Genomic DNA, 20,267 nt, shown 5'->3' with positions numbered 1-20,267 from the left:
GAATACATTACAAAACAACATTTAGACGTTTCAGTTTTGTAGACCACATAGTGATCGCGAAACTCAAATTGAGTATCTCATAATATTATGCATTTCATGTTTATTTCATTTTAAAAAAAAAGTGTTTTGTGGATTTCAATAAAGGTAAAAAAAAATGTCCAATGAGTTGTCACTTTTTGGGGGAGGGGGGGGCTCTTGGTCGCTTGTAACCAATTACCATAGGTATTGGTAATGTTATCAGATGAAATTATTCTTGTTTTAGATCACAATACACACACAACGCCATATATTTCCCGCGTGTACACGTGAATTATTTCGATTTAAAGATCATTTGCATCGCCTAGTACAAGAGAGCATCACATTGACGTGAAATCAGGAAGTGAGTGATCAGTGCTGGTTTTGGCGGAGGGATACAGAGAGCCTTGTGGCCGCGGCGATATACACGCTTCCATCCGCCAGTGGAGCTGCATCGAAGGGACGAGCACATTCCTAGTCCGCCGCCACACACCGACAAGCACACAATCCGTTCGACATGGTATGTATTCTCATGCGTTCTTTTCATTCGATGGGAAAACTGTATTTAACAGGTTCTGGTGGACAGGTTTAGCTTAGCACAAGTGTAAAAACGAATGCATTTATTTGAGCGGCATCAGTACTGATGAGCTACTCTGGATGCGGGGAGGCGGAAAACGCCCGCAAAAAAACTTCTTCGTTTACGCCCGGTTCGTCCACTTTATTATTGTAAAACTGGTCTCTGGATGTTTACACTCTCATTACTGGGTGCATTGATATATGCGAACGTATTGAATGTATGAAATTGGAACCGCATTTCCTCACAACTGCGCAATAACAGCCATTGGTGGAGGCAAGCTTGCTAGTCCCCCCCCCCCCCCACCACCACCACCACCATCACCCCCTGCATTTTACGCTTTATGTTACTATTGGGACGATCGAACGCTAGATTGAGTTATTACGGTATAATTCTGCAGCCATAATTTCATCGAATTCTATGCATTCGCCAATCCGCACGAAGAGCGCAGGCGTGTTGGGACGCCTACCTTGCCGCTATTCAAGACACACGCTGACATTCTTCTCTTTTAGGACATACAGGAACTGTGGGGATGCCTTTTTTAAAAAAAAATATTATTATTCCGTGTAATTTTGCCCACGGAGTCTTTTTATTTGTATTTGTTTTGTCTCCTTGAGGCCTAGCCGTGCCATGCCAGACCAGGCCATGATGGAGGGGGTGGCACTGGTGTAATGAATGGATGTAATAATATGCATGACAGTGGTATAACTGCATTGCAGCCTGTTGGGATCTTTTATGGGTCTATCTTTTGCGGTGTGTGCGTTAATGGCTACCCTCTACATTATTTTCTAATGTATTAAATTGTTTAAGAGACTATTTTTCGCCAGGCTCAATCTCCACATGCTGTGGATTACTTTGGTGGACATAATACTCTTTTTCGTGCCTTACTGCCACGCAAAAGGATGCGGCACACACTATCATCTGCAAACAGCTAATGGAAAGGATGTGCTTAGATGGCTATGTTACTTAATACTGTAAAAGTCTTAAACATAGCCCTTTAGAGGCAAGGAACAATGTTTGGTGACTTATACATTTATCAAAATGGACCCCTCGCTACAGGTTATCGCAATCATTGTTTATCTCCCAGCCAATCAGCAAAGACTGCTAATGATAATAATAACAAACATGAGTTAGAGGTAAATGTAAAGACAAAAATGTGTTTTATGTTATATTGGTAATGGTGGTCTCTTATTCCAAGTTACTAAATAAAAACAATTTAAAAATTAAAAACTATTACTGTAGTTTCCTGTGATTATTCCATTAATGATCATGCATGATAGTTCATTAATGGCCCGAACGACTTGAGACGCTCCTCTGCTGTCGCAAGCAAGATGTCCTATTTGTGGTATTGGCTGTGATGCAGCTTCCTGTTGCAATGGAGCACAGTCACTGACGTGTGGATTGTTATTGCCTGCATCCCTTGAAAAGTTTAAGCCCGTTGTCTGCATCAGTACACTCATTGGAGTGTATAAACAGCCGCCCCACTGCGGTGCAGGTATTGACCGCGCTGAGGTCTGATCTCATTTCTGCTCTGCTCTTGTTTCCCAATGCATGTTTTGTAACCCAAAGGACATCTGATCTGGCACGATGAATAATTTATGCGCTTGGCGACCAACACCTCGCCGTGTCCCGTGTTCATTCCCAGTTACTTGGCATGAGTGGTGCGGAGGAGTACCCAGCCACCTATGGCCACCGTGGCCATATGGTGGACCAGCCTTTTCCGCAGGGTGTAGGGAAGCTGGTGTTGTTTACACCCATCCTCTCTCCTCCTCCTCCCCTCTCGATTCAGCCCATAAGGCCTCATTGTCTTTTGTTGATCACTCCGTTGAGCCCATTGCTTCCTTACAAAGGCCGTGTGTGTGGGTCACGCTGACTGCGTTTGAGCTAGTGTCAGAATGAATGTAGTGTGTGTTTGTGTGTCACACCCATCTGCCAGAGTGACAGCTGTTTTTTCACCTTCCAGTTGGTGGATAATGCCTCTACATCAGTGACACATAAGTATAGTTTAAATATTAATTTATACCATTTGACCTAACCAACGGAACCCTGTGCGATCATATGAGAGTGCAAGTGTGAAACATGAGTGGCTCCCCTGGCCCAGTGAACTCCCTCTAGCCTGCTGCAGTCCTCTTTGGACTGCAATGCTGTGGGGCTGACTGCTCAGGCAACAGTGGGTGTGGCTGACCCACTCATGCCAACCGGCAAAGCCGCCCCCCCCCCCCTTCAGTCAACAAGCACACACACCGCAATCTGTCGGAGGATTGTGAATCACAGAGAATTTCTTCCAAGCAGTATGTGGAGAGGAAAAAGAGGTGTAAATAACTAAAAGAGGAGGTCTTGCTGTGCGCTGAGGAACAGTTAGAGGAAAAATTAGAAAAGGCAGGGATGGGCCGGTCATAGGCCTGGTGGCTGCAGCACTTCTGAAAACCTGACAGCTTGGACCGAATCCAAAGAAGGAAATCATAGCAGTGACTCACCAAACCCCACACCCAGTCCACATAGGGAAACGCAGCAGTGGCAGCCACACATCATGACAAAGAGGGTACACAGGATGCAGTAGGAGGTCATACAATTGGAATCAGAAGGGGAAATACCTTTAATATCACTCAAAAACATGATCAAACTTTCATCATATGACATGTTATTGACATGGTGCAATATTTCTGCATCTCATGAGACTTTGGGCACTTATTTTTTTGTAATCCTACCACAAAAAAAATAACAGACACCAGGCAATCGTATACACAACTCTATCTTGGCATCTCAGTGCAATTTGGCTGAAAGGACCATAAGTTGACATCAATATTAAAAGAATAGAATGCACATTGTCAGCGCTATTTATGATTTGATTATTTGAAAAATATCTATAGAACTAGTAAGCGTACGGTGGCATGCTTTGATTGACTTGTTTTGGCGGCCCCCTCTCCGTATGAAAATGTTTTCTTTTTAGTTTAAAATGGCTTACTTTAACCAGGATCCCTCACAGTACCTTGGCCACAGGTGGAATCCTGGGTCTGTTTTGCGCTTGTCGGTGCCATAAATCCCCGCGGACTGAACCAAACTGCCGCCTTTCCAGCTAGCCTGCTCCTACTTAGCCTGCTGGCTACCTAGCCACTCACGTCATCTGCCACGCTGGGTTGGATAAACTTTCTGCTGTTCAATCTGCCGTGGGCACCCTCTGCACCGATGGTTCCTTTTTGTTTCCGATGTGGCACTTCCATGATATCCGTGCAGCTCATTGGAGAGCTAGGCTAAATGCAAGTTTTCATTGGAGAGCTTGTCCCCCCCAAACAAACTTTATGGAGATCTCTGTGACGCTACAATGCGTACATGCGCAGAAGCGTTGTGGACTAAGTCAAAATAGCGGCGGCCGTAAACAACGGAAGTAACAGCAATTCGGCGCTTGCCAGAATACAGTAAGAAGTATATTATTACTTGATTCGTTTTGATTCGAATGGAAAAATTCTGATTCGGGATTTGGTTTTTCTTCCTGATCTGTGAGTCAATCCAAATCACCACTGATTCGTTCATAGCTTTACACCATCCATCCATCCATTTTCTATACCGCTTATCGTCACTCGTGTCGCAGGTATGCTGGAGCCTATCCCAGCTAACTGCAGACAGGAGGCGGGGTACATGCTGAACTGGTTGCCAACCAATCGCAGGGCACATAGAAACAACCAATCATTCGCACTCACATTCATACCCATGGACTATTTAGAGTCTTCAATTAACGTACCATGCATGTTTTTGGGATGTGGGAGGAAACCAGAGTGCCCGGAGAAAACCCATGCAGGCGCGGGGAGAACATGCGAACTCCACACAGACGAGGGCGGATTTGAATCTGGGTCCTCAGAACTGTGAGGCAGATGGGCTAACCAGTCGGTCACTTAGCCGCCATGCTCTACACCATCCGACCATCCATCCATTTTCTTTTTCCTCACGAGGGTCACGAGCTGCAGGAGCGTATCTCAGCTATCTTCGGGTGCGAGGCGAGGTACACCCTGAACCGGTCGACAGCCAATCGCAGGGCACATAGAAATAAACAACCCGTCGCACTCACGCCTACGGGCAATTTAGAGTTTTCAGTCAACCTATCACGCATGTTTTTGGGATGTGGGAGGAAACCGGAGTGCCCGGAGAAAACCCACGCAGGCACAGGGAGAACATGCAAACTCCACACAGACGGGGCCAGGATTTGAACCCTGGTCCCCAGAACTGTGAGGCAGATGGGCTAACCAGTTGGTCATCTAGTCGCCATGCTCTACACCATGTCATATATAATTTCACACCACAAGTTAATTGTGAGTACACAATTAGTTGTATGATAGTTAATATTAAAAGGTATGATGCATTCAGCTCACTTGCCTCGAGCAATCCTCCCTGTCTGGTAAGTGATAGTGAACGATGACTTCATTTTTGGGTTTTCTAATTTTGTGGACAATTTGACACGCTTACAATTGTATACCAGTTATGAACTTTTAAAAATATACTTAAAACATTGTAACAGTGTTATGATGTGACAGTTTGACTTAAGAATAGGTTATTTTACTCACCATTATTTCCTGTGGGAAAATTAGTACAGAAATACAAGCAAATTGCAGGATGATCACTGTACTCTTGTTTGACATTTAAGGTTCCTCTGTAATATTAAGGATGACTTATTAATAATGCAGTGAGAAATTACCACAAGAGGGTGATAAAAACAAAGACGCGGCAGAAATGCTCAAACAATGAACCTTTTTTAAGATGGGTGACATCAGTCAGTGTTTGCCTCTTGACATTTCCTTTTTGTTATATCGAATAGAAGCAGGAAGGTAGAAAAGGAAGCAGTGTTGTTTGTAAGAGAGAGGTTATTGAATCATGTCCGCTAATCTTATGAGTGCTGCTGAGGTTATTCACAATCCCTGACGGGCTCCATCGATTCATCCGCTGTTTGCTACGCAAATCATGAGGGCATGTATTTTGTTTTTCACATAGCTAAGTTAAAAGGTCAACTTGTGGTGTGTCATGCAGAAAGCGTCCAATTTAACTGAATCTCATCATCGTGTGAATGCTGAGAGACAAATTTACTTTTCTTGTTGTTATGCCAACACTTGTTTTATTCGTATAATAGCATTGCCATTACACTGGATCCAACCATTGTGTTACTCATTTGGGAAGGGTTAATTATTACGATTCTCTGCTCAAAGATCAACAATAAACGTTTTGAAATACTGGGCTCAGAGATGACATCCTGGGCAGAAAATGCTGTAGCAATAATGTCATGCTATTGCCAGAAAATAACGGAATTTACAATCCAATCAGATTGCTTTAATGTTGTTGTACACATACTAGTGTTGATAATCATATAATTGGAGAATGCAGTTAGGGATTAGTATTGGACTATTGAGAAAATTAACGATTTAGCTGTAATTTTATTTTTTTAACATTATCTGAATGATCTGGACTGCTGTTTCCATGCCAATGTCATATTGAGCAGAAAAATGCTGCATGGAGGAGTTTCCATTGTTGAAGTCATGTTGTTCTTTAGCCAGAAAACTGAAACAAGAGCACCTCTGCTGGGTGCAGCAAACCATTGCACCACATTTTGCCTCAGCTGCTTCGGCATGCAATTGATCATTGATCAGTGATCAGTTCCACACAATCGATGTTCCAATAAGTGATTTTTATGCCCACCCCTAATTGCTATGATGTATTTACCAGCATTAAACTTGTCAGTTCACTTTGGGTATGCTGCAGCAGTTTGCTTAAGCCATGCACTATTTCTTGCTAATCTAACTATTTTGTTAATTTACTGGCGAGACTAACAAAAATAACTGCAAAATTTGATTGTTTTTCCGCATCTCTGGGATTCAGTGACCTCAATGTGCGTCTGTATCCGGAGGTAATTTGCAGGTACAAACATAAGCGCACCAAACTGCTGTGGGAATTGGCTTGCAGGCAGAACTGGCAACTGTTACTAATTCACTGGAGCCATGGGAATGGAAAGTTTTGGTGTCAAACAAGATTGCCATTCAGGGGTGTGCATGTGTGCACATTTGTGACAAATCATAATTGTTTGTTTGTGTTGTTTTTTTTTGCTGGAAAACAGTGTCAAAGACAACAAATGTTTTCTAATGCAGTGAGTTATCATTATCAAGCTCGCAGCAGTTAACCCCTTGTTGGTCGAAAGACGCAATCGATTACCATGCTGGCCTATGTCTTAGACGCTGTCAGAATGTTGGTCTCCAGAAAACATCGTCTCGTGTATGGTTCTAGTCTTCCTCTGCAAAATCTGAGAACCCATCTCACCGATTCACACTTAATGTAGTGACTTTGGACATCCACAAAATGTGTGTGATTGCTTTCACAGCAATCAAACTGTCACCAGGAAACGAGAAGAATATAAAATGTCATGAAAGCGTGATAAGGATCACATCAATTGAGCACGGTCAGATCATGCGTGGAGCAAAAAAGTAATTTGGACAAGAAAAAAATGCAAAAGAAGGTAATTTACAGATTGGCACTCATGGGACCTTGTTAATTTGGAGTCTTGTCACTGGTAAATCTTAGCATCCCCCATGAGTGCATGCTATTTCAGGCCTAGCTCAGAGGCCAACAGAGCCCTGAACACGGTCTCCAGTGTTGAAACGTGTAGTGGTGGGTGGGTAGGGATGATGTGGAATGCGATGACCAGTACATCTGGGATTTTGGAAAATGTGCATGCTGAGTAACTTGTTTGTTTGCCACCCCCGCTCACCCCTTCCCTTCTTTTTCTCCAACCACAGGCCGACCAACTAACAGAGGAGCAGATTGCAGGTATGAACGGCCCCATTTCATTTTAGTCAATGAAGTTTTTCTGTCACACCCGTTACGTAACGTGGCTCTGTTATCACGGCATACAATGAAAAAAGAATAATGAAGGACTTGCACTTGCACTCCCTTGGAAGAGCGTTAGCTTTGTGGAATGAACAGGGATTTACTAGAATTATTTCCAGGGGACCCATGGAGCACGTCCATCCATCCATCCATCTTTTATTCCGTTTTCTTCACTAGGGTCGTGGATGTGCTGGAGCCTATCCCAGCAGCCAATCACATGGCACGTATAGACAAAGAATAATTCCCATTTACACCAATGGACAATTTAGTCTTCAATGATGGATGTTTTTGGAACGTGGGAGAAACCAAAGTACCTGAGGAAAGCCCCCACAAGCACAGGGAGGGCATGCAAACTCAACGCAGGAAGCCCAGATTCAAACCCCTAACCTCGGAACTGTCCACCATGCCGCCTCCCATTTTTTTAGTTCTACAATTGCTTTCATTCACTACGCATGAACCTTGACAATTAAATAATTTAGGCTTGTGTTGTGAAAAGAACAGAAAAGAAATTTGTCACTGTCACAGGACAAAATCAGTTAGGCATCTCACAATTTGCAAAGTAAATAAATATAAGCAGTCATTATCAAGACACTTATATATAGAACAAACAATTGTTCACATTTAGGAGAATGACCATATTACTATTATTGTTATTACCGTATTTTCGCGACCATAAGGTGCACCGTATTAAAAGGCGCAGTCTCAGTTACGGGGTCTATTTCTGTATTTAACACATACATAAGGCGCACCGTATTATTGGGCGCAGGCATGGTAAAACATACACTAGCTTAAAACATACGGTAGCATGCATGCATGCTAAAACATGCGCTAGCATGGATGCTAGCGCATGTTTTTAAAAAGGCAGGGGGAGCAAGACTGAGTTCCGTTGTACTTTATTGAAGTATTTACCAATGTAAACAGTGAGTTCAGTTCTACTGTATTTACGTATTTAACAATGTACTCACGTTATTTTTTGATCAATCCTCATCCACAAATCCATCAAAGTCCACATCTTCTGTTTCCGAAATTAACAGCTGGGCAAGTTCTCCATCAAACATGCAGGGTTCCCTCTCGTCATTTTCGGAGTCGGTCTCGTTGCCGGGGGTCTGTTCAGCAATGATGCCGGCGTTTTCCTGCTTCCTCCACTTGCGAACCATGGATTCGTTGATCTTGAATTCTCTCTCGGCTGCTCGATTCCCATGTTCCTCCGCGTAACTGATAGCTTGCAGTTTAAACTGGGCTTCGTAAAGCGCGTCTCTTCGTAGGTGCCATTTTCGGGGGTCCTTAGCCAAACCGATGTTTTTTGCACATACCGGCACTATATACCTACTGGGGCCGTGCATTTACCGTCCTCTTTCACGCGCACGCCTTCCCTCTTTAACGTCTGCATGTTGTCCTCAGTCGCGTCAGCCTTCCTCCATATAAGCAGCGTGTCGGCAGGAAATGCTCCCAGTCAGTCAAGCGGAGCGCTCATCAAAATCACACAACGTTTACAGATTTTGGAACTCGGTGCACACATAAGGCGAAATTACATTATAAGGAAAAAATTTAAGACTTTTAAGTGCGCCTTGTGGTCGTGAAAATATGGTATATATATTATGTAGTTAATCAATTATTTACATATGGGTATTGCACATTGTTTCCAGATAGTGTTGCACAGTTCTTGTTGATTAGATTTTACTTGCGGGTAAAAAGGAGCAATTGGTTCTTACTTTGGGGGTTGAGGGGAGATGCTTTTCACAGCTTTGTGGTTCTAGACTTGAATGTCCTGTGGCGTTTTCCAGAGGGAAGGGGGAGAAAAGTGAGTGTCCGGGGTGGGAGGAAATGGGGATGCTGTTTTGTTGTTGTTTTTTTTCCCCCATTAAACCCACTCTGTGGCTAATTAGCTTTTGCTAAAGCTCCAAAGTTAATCCTCAATACTTTAAGAAGCCTGCCTTTTACCCTTCACACGCTAGTCTTTTTAATTAAAAATGTACTTTATTTATTTATTTATTTATTTTTACAGGGGCCTCTGTTAGTTCTTAATCAGCAAACACGTGTCACTTACTGTAACTGTTTTGACCTTATTGTGTCCCAACATAAGCATCCCAACAGTAAGTAGGTGGCTGCCTAACATTATCATACTCTGCCTTCTGCCAGAGTTCAAGGAGGCCTTCTCCTTATTCGACAAGGATGGCGACGGCACTATCACCACCAAAGAACTCGGCACCGTCATGAGGTCGCTGGGTCAGAACCCCACAGAGGCCGAGCTGCAGGACATGATCAATGAGGTGGACGCTGACGGTCAGTATGCCCTTTTCGAATGCATCAATGACTGAGTGGGTGAAAGTGATGAATCATCAACATTATGGTAAAAGGGCATCAAAACTGTTTGGTGCTCGACTTGTCCCATGTTAAAGTAAGAGGAACGAGCATTTTGTCCAACTACCATTCACCTGTGTGTGTGTAACGAGTACCCACATTTCAATCTTGAAGAATCATCAAGGTGGAGGGTCAAGTCGTTAGTTTCACTGACAGTTAGCATGAAGCCTGTGGTTAGCAGGGAAGTATGGCCCAAAACCTCAGAATCATCCACTTATTTCAGCAAGTACAACAAAACATCCACGATTTAGTCCAGAAGAATGCAGAGCGAGCGTAGCAAGATCATTTTTTTTTTTTTTAATGCAGTGGTGTCTTGTTTATTTGTCACCTCCCTTTTCTACCAACTGTCCGAGCCAACTGTGTGGCCAGCTTGATTTTCTGACATCACAGTCCCTCTGTCTGCAATTTAGTCACTGTGTGCTCCAGCTCAACCATTTGCTGACAGTGTTAAGCCGTTATGGTGTAGCTGAGGAGAGCAAGTCAAGTCTTTGCATAAAGAACATAAAAAGAGGTGACCAAAATGCACGCCGCAAGAACAATAAACAAGAATGACAAAGGGCAGGGTCTAAAGGTCACTGTTCAACCTCCGCTGACTTTTCATCCTCCTTTGTCATGACTGAAAGGCAGGAAGAGAAGAAGAGGTAACCTCTGGTCAATACACTTGAAGATGTTAGCTGTCAGTGTTGGCCAGTTTTCGCAAGAATTCAGTTGCCTTGGATACAAAGCAGTGGACTGTACTTAAAACCGATAGGTGGCTGGCCTACTTTAAAACATTCGACTACATTTCCATGAACTAAAGGGAGAATTTACGGGAAAGTCATTGATCGTTGATGTTAGGGAATTAACATAGGTATGTTTATTTCAAGAAAACGCTTTTTCAACTATTCGTCTTAACAATTGGGCATTAAGTACTTTTCGGGAAAAAAAAAAAACAAAAACAGAATGGCAAGACAAAGGCAGAAAATTGGCCCAACTAAGCCTCAACACATTAAACACAATAAAGTAGCTCCATCCTACTGGTTCTTGCTAAACAATACGAGCATGTCTGGTGGCAGTGCAGAGATCTTGATGCGCAAACGCCGCTTGCCTTGAGTAAACTCGTTCTAATTTGTCGTCTGCCAGTGTGCAGGGCTTGAGACTGCAACTAAAATAGTAAATAAAATAAAAGATTAGTACTAACCCCCACTCCGATTCATAATGACATGAGATCGATACGCCCCCTCCGCTTTTTTTAATCACCCCTTCTTCCCCAAGTCAGATCTCAAACTCGGCAAGGCAGACGAATCCTACAAGCCTGACATGGAAGTCGCACTATCTGCTTCTCATGTAAATGACCACCTGTCAAGACATCTTTTGTTGTACGTTTGTAAGGCTGCGAAGTGCCGGGCAGCACTCAACTCTGACCTTACGTGTCGCGAGCTTGATAAATTCCGACTGTGGAAATTGTCAATGTCACCGCACCGCACCTCACTTTCCACACTGTAAAACATGATGTTTGCGCAACTTAAAACAAGTAACAATTCACACAGATATATGGAACCTTGTCTCTACTTAGCTTGATAAGTCTTATAGCTGAATTGGAATAACCTGGAATGGATGTTTTTATTATTATTATTATTTTTTATTTTTTTTTACTTTGAGCCAACACCAAAGTTTTTACAGCGTGTGGCCGGCAAAAACAAAAAAAAACAAAACGTTTTTTTCCCCCCAAAATGTGTTTTATTCTGTTACCACTATAGGAAAATATTATTATTATAATATTTTGCGAATATCGTATCTCGAGTCACTGTCACGCTTTACTTCATAAATGCATCTCATGCTGTACCTCCCCCAAAAAGGGTGTGACCAAATCATGTAAAAAAAAAAAAAAAAAAATAGTCGCACCAGTGCAAAAGTTAGTGTGGAGCCCTGGTGTGTAGGGTAGCAGTCGAGGGATGGGACAGCCTACGAATGTTCTGCAATATGGATATTTTTTTAGGCCGATTGCGATATTTGGCATTATAGAACTCTGATAACCAATTAATTGGCTCAATAATTAAAAAAAATACATAATGAATAAAATATCCTTATTTGTTAGTCCCTTTACTCTTACAACAATAAAGATATCAATTACGGGGGAAAAAATATTGTTTTACAGTACATTGTCCTTTAGTATTTGTTCACATTAAAACTTGGCTGCTTTTTGTAGATTTTTGGGGGTGGGGGAATTTTTGTTTTGTCATTTGTCTTTGTCTTGTCATGCATCAATGCGTAAAAAAAAAAAAAAAAAAATCTGCCGATGCATCGGTCAGGCCCTCGTTTCCACGCCATTGAGTACATTAGCTGATGTCATATTGTTTCGTCACGCTGCAAACTAGTTGAACTGAATGGCTACGAGACAATATTAATCAACAATCGAGGGGACACAACCAACAGAATTCTTCACAATCTCTTAACTGACTACTACTAATCAGTAATTTTGGCCGCCCCACCTTTTCAGGGCCAAATCTCTAGCCTTTTTAGTACAGCATGTTCACCATATTTATGGAGTGTTTTGCAAAAGGTAGCACCACATTTTGTGTGTGGAGGTTAGCACGCTTCCACGTCACTCGCACAGGTTGCTGGAGAAAAAGTGTGTGTGATAATAGCGCAGTACTCTTCACGCAATTTTTTTGCCAGATTCCCGTGAGAACACATTGACCCCAGCTGTGCCATGTCAGCTTATAGGGTTTCGTAAATGGGACCACATCGATGAGGCGGAATCAATGAGCCCATAGGTTGGCCGCCCAACTATCAGAGCGTCCTCTCGCCATCCTCAGTGCCCACCCCCACTCTTTCACTTCCACCCAAGAGCGGCAAACAAGCATTTCCGCACACACACATCCACACATCAGCAGCAACATCCCCTCGTTCTGCCTCTGCCTCCCTTGGCTGATGCAATCTAGGTCAGACAGCAATGAAGCTAGTAATGGAAAATAAAAGTGGTTACATAAGGCCTCTCTTGGCTTTGCACATCCAGTACCCACATCAGCAGTCATTAGATGTAAGCTGGCCCATTGAAAATCACCTTTATTTACCAAACAAGGGTCCTTAAGCAGCACATTCAACTGAATGGAGGAGAGGGTGGCAGCTTCAATGTGACCGAAATAGTCTCAGTACAATTTATGCACACAAGAAGTTAAAAGCAAACAATTTATTTTTGTTTGTGAGACAAACAAAAATGTGTGTTGTGTTTTGTTTGTTTGTTTGTTTGACGCACAGATCGGACATAATGAACCTTTGTGGCAGTCAGACGTTAAAAGACCTGCCTTTAGAAAATAGTGTTTATTCCATGCTTGTGTCATAAAAGCCAGCACTCTTCATGACTCTTCCTCAAAGAGCTTCATGAAAGAAGCCTAAACTCAAGTGCACAGAGAAGCCGCAGCCTTCTATAGTTTGCGTCAGCGCCTCTTATGTGTAATCACACATCTCCCACTCGGTTCACTCCTTACACTCTCCTCTTCGCATCTCCCTCATCTCCGACGCCCACTCCCCCCCTCCCTTAATGCTCATCTTTTCCTTTACTTCCCTCCCACCATGAGCCTTCACGCTTCCTCCCAGTCTTCACATGCCTCCTTGCGTCCATCCCTCCATCTCGCACCTGTGGTGCTTTTGGGGAGCTACTGCTCGAGGGCTTGCTCGGTTCTCTACAATGTTGTCCCCTCCCTTTTTCCCATCGCTGTCCCTTCCTTCTTCACCCCCCTTGTTGCGGAGCGAGTTCTCCTGATTGTGCTGGCTCTCTTGTGTGTTAGATAACAGATCTTGGATTGTTACCCTGGGCCACGAGATCACCATCTGCCCTATCACATTACCGCGTCCCTTTTTGTTCCCCCTATCCACACACATACACACTCACGTCTAGATTTTTTTTTTTAATCTATTGCTCTCTCTATCTCAAGGCGTTCTTGGTCATTTTCTAATCTGTACAATCCCCTTGCCCGTCTGTGCCACCCGAGGGCTAATCCCTCTGGGTGCTTTTCCCTAAGTGTCCCCGACCTTCAAGTGTAATTTCATCAGACCTTTTTAAATTGAGTTTTATAATCATACGATACCCCTGGATTTGGTCCTAACATGTGAAAGCAACTTCTCAACAGAATCCAACCTCCAGCTCCCCCTTATAGCTCCTCTCCCTGTCAAGAGTGTCTGATCCCCTGGTAATCTTGCCTCCACTTTAACAACATGAATATTGATTTCGGTGCACGCACATATGCACCACCAGCACAGCATCCATCATGACAACCAACCAGTTTATTGAATCTTTCCTGAGAGGGATGTGGATAGAATCTGTAAACAGAGTGTCCATGTGTGTTTGTTTATATTTCTTCAGTTAGCAAAATCTATCCAGCCATCCATTTGCCATACTGCTTATGACATTCAAAGTCACAGGGACCTAGAACCTATCCCAGCTAACTTCGAGCAAAAAGCAGACTACACCCAGGACCGTCAGCACCAGTCAATCATAGGGACAAAGCAAAACACAATCAGACAAATAAGCTTGATTTTGTAGAAAAGGTTGACTAAGGTAGTTTGCATTAATAAATGCTGACTACTGTATACTGGGTATCAAATATCCGATCACGTCTTAAAATATTGTGATTTCATCTTGAGTCCACTCCTAGAGTGATGAGAGGTCTTAAAATCAAAGCGGCTGAAAAAGGCACAGTATATATGAATTTATGAATTGATCTGACCCAGTACTGGTCCGTGGCACGTGTTGGAAACCCCCTTAACTAAGGACATTCCCGCTTCCTCCATTTTGTTCTTCTTCCTCCACATCGCTCCAGCTGGGTTTTCCTACCAGGAGATACGAGCCTTTGATTTATACGACCTTCCAGCTGTGCGCGCTCTGTCTGCATTATGGATGAGTGGCTATGGGTCTTCCCCAGCCATCCCCGACCCCCCTCCTGGAATACTGCTGCGCGGTGTGTAACATATGCAGCGTCTTACAGTCCCTCTCACGCCAACATCCCCACCTGACCCCACGCCTCCTCTCGACCTGCAGTCACTGCATTTGTCACAGCAACAAAAGTGCCCCGAAAATAAATTAAATTCACCAGGAAATACCGATGCCGCGCCTGATAATTCAGACGGGATAGGAACTCTGAAATTAAGGCTTTTATTTCGGTGCTTTTCATCAGCTAAATGTTGGGTCATGTCATCTACTTAGCTGCTTTTATGTAATTGCCATTTGGATTCAATGGTGACTCGTTGATTTATTTCCAGGTAATGGAACCATTGACTTCCCAGAGTTTTTGACCATGATGGCGAGGAAAATGAAGGACACAGATAGCGAGGAGGAGATCCGTGAGGCTTTCCGGGTATTTGATAAGGTAAATACTGTAAACGTACAGTAAATTTCCAGATAAAAACTCAATCAAAGGTTGCGTAAGACCACCTAGGAACAAAGACTTATAACACTGACTAACACTCATCTTTTGGACAATTGTCCTGCATGCCTCTGACATTGTGGGGAAGTACCTTTTCTATTCCAGCATGAATGTGTCTGAAGCACAGGCCATACAATCATAGTGGGAGGATTCATTGTCAACGGAATCGAAGTTTGTGATGAAATAGATGTGAAATCTCTGGCCAAGAACCAACCAACTCCATATTTTCTTCCGTTTTACTTCACTTTTTGGAGCTTCCCATTTATTGCACCACTCCCAAAATACGCATCGATTGAAATGTGCGCTGCCACAATGCTTCTGTCCAGGATGGAAACGGCTACATCAGCGCCGCAGAGCTTCGTCACGTCATGACGAACTTGGGCGAGAAGCTAACGGACGAGGAAGTGGACGAAATGATCAGAGAAGCAGACATCGACGGAGACGGACAGGTCAACTATGAAGGTAATCCCAGTTCTGACCCTACGACACTTATTTAACGCCAAGTCGGACCCCACGTACTGTAGTCTCAATCACCAACCTACGCCTTGTAGTAAAGTCATAATTAGTTATTATTTGGATGGAAAACACTAGGCCATAAATATAAAATCAATGAAAAAAGGGGAACAATCTAATGAATTGCACGCCATTCATAATCGAAAAAGCATCAAGTCGAAACCCCTGCACGTGTAGCACATAAGTGAGATTATTGGTTTATGATTTTATTAAATGTAGGAGTGCGACAAGTTTGGCACACTTGACAATACAGGTACTGTATGTCCCTCATGGTTATTATTAGTGATGGCAAAAAGAGATTTCTCTCCCCCCCTGCTGTCACTCATGAGACACTGCGCTCATCTTGTTGTTTACTATGTCCACTAAGTGAATTGCCCCACTTTTGGACAATCTCCAAAGCTCCCTTTATCCACGTACAGTTTTTCCCTGTAGTGTTTCCCTGGGTTCCCTACTAGCATTTATTTTGGATGAACATGGCCGCTGTCTGAAAAGGGGACTCTCATTAGAATGCGCACAAAATCAAGGAGATAAATAACAAATTATATGATTTAAATTCATATTAATATCAACGAAATAATCTAAATAAATACAAATGATTGAACATATTTTCCTGTGACTACCGGATGTAATTTTGCTTTTTCTTCTTTCTTTCTGCAGAGTTTGTACAGATGATGACTGCAAAGTGAAGCTTGCTCGCCCTATTCTGTCCCCTTAGAAGAAAAAACAATGAAAAAAATGGGAAAAAAAAAATCCAAATGTTTTACTTACCTCTTGGAGAAAAAAGTTCATTTATTCATACTGTTTCTGTATAGAAAATAATTGAATGTTGAAATACAAGATCCCTCTGTCCACACAGAGAAATATTAAGAAAAAAAAAAACACAAAAAATATCTGCATGAAAAAGATGGTTAGTGATCCTTCCCTCCTCCCTCCCTCCCTCTTTCCTCTGGAGATAATTTAGCATCAGTACTGAACAAATAATAACTTTCACCCTGTAACGACTACTTTCAGACTAAAGCAAAGAAGTTGGTGTCCAGTTCCATTTGCTCGTAGTAAATGTCCGGGCTGGCCATCTCCTCTATATCTCTCTTTTTCTGTTCTTTGTGCATGCAAGCTTGAGACCGGAGCACACACAACCCCCGTTCCTCCCTCGCCCCACACCCTGACCCTCCTCCGGGCTACCAGAGCGTGCTGATTCCACTATACGCTGTCCTCTTAATGGTTTGGTACAATTTTTTTTTTGTATTTGGAGAGGAACCCTGTAATGTTAAGATGAGAGGCTATTCCAGGTTCTGACTCATAAAGCATAAAGTGGAATGGGACTTAATTGTATGCTAGTTAATATTGAGAAAAAAAAACGTTTAAAAAAAAAAACATTTAAAAAAAAAACAAAAAAAAAAACCCAACATTTTGGCATGTTCTTTTATTTTGTGTTTATGTTGTATGGATGACCATCTTAGTAGTTGTGTGTCCTGCCCTTTAAAAGGAGGAGGGGGGGGACTTCAAGAGTCTTACGGTGAGCTTTCTTTCTTTGATTTTTTTTTCTTTCTTTCATTCTTTCGCTGAGATGGGAGTGTCTGTCCTGTTTTCTTGCAAGAGAGAGAATCACTGGCCTTCACTTTTCTTTTTCTTCTGTTTCTCGACTCGGACGAGTGAGCGTTGTGCTGCGTTCACAGCACACGCTGTTAAGGAGCACACCGCCGCTCTTCATCTGAGTTCAGTTTACATTCATTCCAAGTTGTACATGCTATAGTTTTTTTGTTTTGTTTGTTGTTGTTGTTTTTTTTCTTTTTCAAATAAAAACCATGGACTTTATCATGTCTTTTGTCATTATTTTTTTTCAACCATTTATTTCTATGCTTGGTTGCAAAAATAGATAAAAGTAACCTGTATTTTTGTCCAATAATGATACTGATGTGTCAATAATAAACGATTGTAAGCATCTGCACGTGCACTGTTGTTGGGGCGGGGCAATTGGTGTGTCATGCCATGCTCAATTATATGATTGTGACTGAGAGGCAGCAACACACACAACTACAACGCCCCCACTCCTGCAAGAACTGGACCGTTGCTAGGCAACAGGAGCATGCTGTAACTGGGATGTCAGTTTTTTTGTTTTTTTTAAGGCCAGTGGGAGTTCGAATAAAGCCTTTGCCAATGACTCCATTTTGGCTCGATCTGGTAAGACAAATTCAGCAGTAACATGCGGTGAAGGAAGAAGGGTGTTTGCGTCGCCCCCTAACGCCGTCCTAATTCAACATAAGAAGTCATCAGAACTGCACTGGTCTGCTATATTTGGACCGCACTTGACCATGTTTGGTAGGCGGCTCTCCTCCCACACACCCTCGTCATAAGCATAGCTGCTATTTATAACACAACTTTGTACCCCTGCCAATGTAGTACAGTTTAATTTTCACCCTTATCTGTGGCTGTGAATCTGACTCAATACTGTGACAGCTGGTCATTAAGGCTTATGGAAGTGAAAGTATATGTAAAAAAAAAAAAAAAAGACTATGCAGTTGATTCTCCAAGTGGTGCTTCCGTAAAATTTTAGTTAGTTAGAAGCATGCAATTGAGACTTCTGAGGATAAACAATTGGTTTTGAGGTGACTGATAATTGTATCAACAAATAGGTGCATCTGGCCGTATAGTCTGAATTTCAGTACAATTCTCTCTGCAGACATGCTTTAATCAAAAAGGCCAAAGGTCGACAGGGAACCTCACATCTACGGTTCCGCACATGTTCACGAACAAGTGACATCGTCAAACCTTCACACAGCCGGGAAACCAGCTAACCAACCCCACTAAAGGAGGGGTGCGGCTTGAAGCATGGAAGAGACACCTGAGCACCCTGGCAGTTAAATTAAGAACATAAATATTTCAAGTGTAAATGAAGCAACGCATTGCGGAGGCTGTAATGTGAGAAGTACAGGCCGGGTCCAGATATCGTGTGTCCCGCCCAACCGCACCTACCTTGGGAAAGAACGAACACACTGAGTTTGCCCACCACTTCCTTGTACAGAGCACAGGGATTAGAGGAGGACCTTTGCCTCTTCGTAGTTGTGTGGATGCTGAGAAAAAAATTTTTATGATGTTGAAAGAAAACTGAATGGCTGCCAAATTAAAGTCAGAAAAATGTGGTGTCTTAAAAGTATTCAGCACTCTTATTCTGGTGCCCCTAAATAAAATCCAATGGAACCAGTTGCCTTCGGAATTCACCTAATATCGATAAGTAAGTCCAACATTGTGTAATTTAATGTCATTGTAAAAACACAGAGGTTTGTTATATAACATTAGAGAACAAACAACAGGAGCCCACCAGACAGGCCAGGGATAACGTTGTGGAGAAGTTTAAAGCAGGATTAGGTTATAAAGAAAAATATCCCAAGCTTTGAACATCTCATGGTGCACTCTTAAATCCCGCAATGCGCAATAATGGAAAGAACATGGCACAACTTCAAAGTACCCACCAAGAAATGGAAAAAGACAGCAATGATCAGTAAAGCATATCAGAGGCCCCAAGGTGACTCGGGAGGAGCTACGGAGATTCTCTCAGGTGGGACAATCTACCCACAGGACAACTATGAGTTGTGCAGAATGAAGAATGCCACAATTGAAAACAAGCCATAAGGAGTCGTGCTTGCAGTTAATCAAAAGCCATGTCGGGAACACAGACGACATGTGGAAGAACGCGCACTGGTCGGAAGAGACAAAAATGGATGTTTTTGGCCGAAATAGGGTTAGGGTTAGACTCTGTGTGTGGCGGAAAATGAACACACAATCCTCAATGTGAACGACTGCAGGGTGGCAGCATCGTGCCGTGGGGAGGCTTTTCTTCAACAGCGACAGCGAACCTGGGCCGAGTTGATGGGAATGTGGGGATGAGGCAAAAACAAGGCAATGTTGAAGCATTTTCCTACCACTTCACAAATATGTGCCACGTCATCTTGGACTATCACATGGAAATCCGACTAAAAGACTTTACGTTTGTGGTTGCAATGTGACAAAATGTGGAAATGTTCAAGGGCTATGAATAGTTTGGCGAGGCACTGTCTTTTTGGCAACGTGATGGAATCATTAAGCATTTGCACGCAACTTCTGAGATAATTGTTATTTGTAGTTACGCTACAAGTACGCTTTCCCTTTAAAAGTGATCATCTCCTTCTGTATTCCCTCTGCAGACACCTATCGTAATTAGATGGCATGGTTTCAGACATAATGTTCTTGCAGCCTGGCTGCTGACTATGAGCCTTGGAGGGTCGCTTTTACCGTGTTGTGGTAATTCAACGCCCTCAATCACAACGCACACAGCACCCACCGTCATCCAGACAAACCTAGTCAAGCTCTAAATCAGCCATTTTCACGTCAACCTTTCTGATTTTGTGGTTACTTCTGTCTTTATTTTGCTCCCTCATCACTGCGGGCTCCATTGGTACCCATATGCATTTTTCATTTTGGTGAACTCCAACCACTCCCCTGTTTTTGTTTTGTTTCATTCTTTACTGGCCATCATTGTCACAGTCTTTGAGAATCGATGT

At 42.9% G+C, this 20,267-nt stretch overlaps 1 protein-coding gene across 1 annotated transcript; it reads left to right on the top strand.

Annotated features, from left to right (window-relative positions):
• The first annotated feature begins 426 nt into the window (after nucleotides 1–426).
• calm1b (calmodulin 1b) lies at nucleotides 427–17,544 on the top strand. The gene is made up of 6 exons (XM_061705244.1): nucleotides 427–535; nucleotides 7,360–7,390; nucleotides 9,590–9,733; nucleotides 15,053–15,159; nucleotides 15,543–15,678; nucleotides 16,387–17,544. The coding sequence occupies exons 1-6, from the start codon at nucleotides 533–535 to the stop codon at nucleotides 16,413–16,415; spliced, it is 450 nt and encodes a 149-aa protein (XP_061561228.1). The 5' UTR covers nucleotides 427–532; the 3' UTR covers nucleotides 16,416–17,544.
• Nucleotides 17,545–20,267: the final 2,723 nt, after the last annotated feature.

This window comes from Phycodurus eques, chromosome 18 (assembly GCF_024500275.1).
Source record: "Phycodurus eques isolate BA_2022a chromosome 18, UOR_Pequ_1.1, whole genome shotgun sequence".
Lineage (NCBI taxonomy): Eukaryota > Metazoa > Chordata > Actinopteri > Syngnathiformes > Syngnathidae > Phycodurus > Phycodurus eques.
The sequence above is the reverse complement of the archived record's forward strand: the minus strand, read 5'-3'. Positions and strand labels throughout refer to the sequence as shown.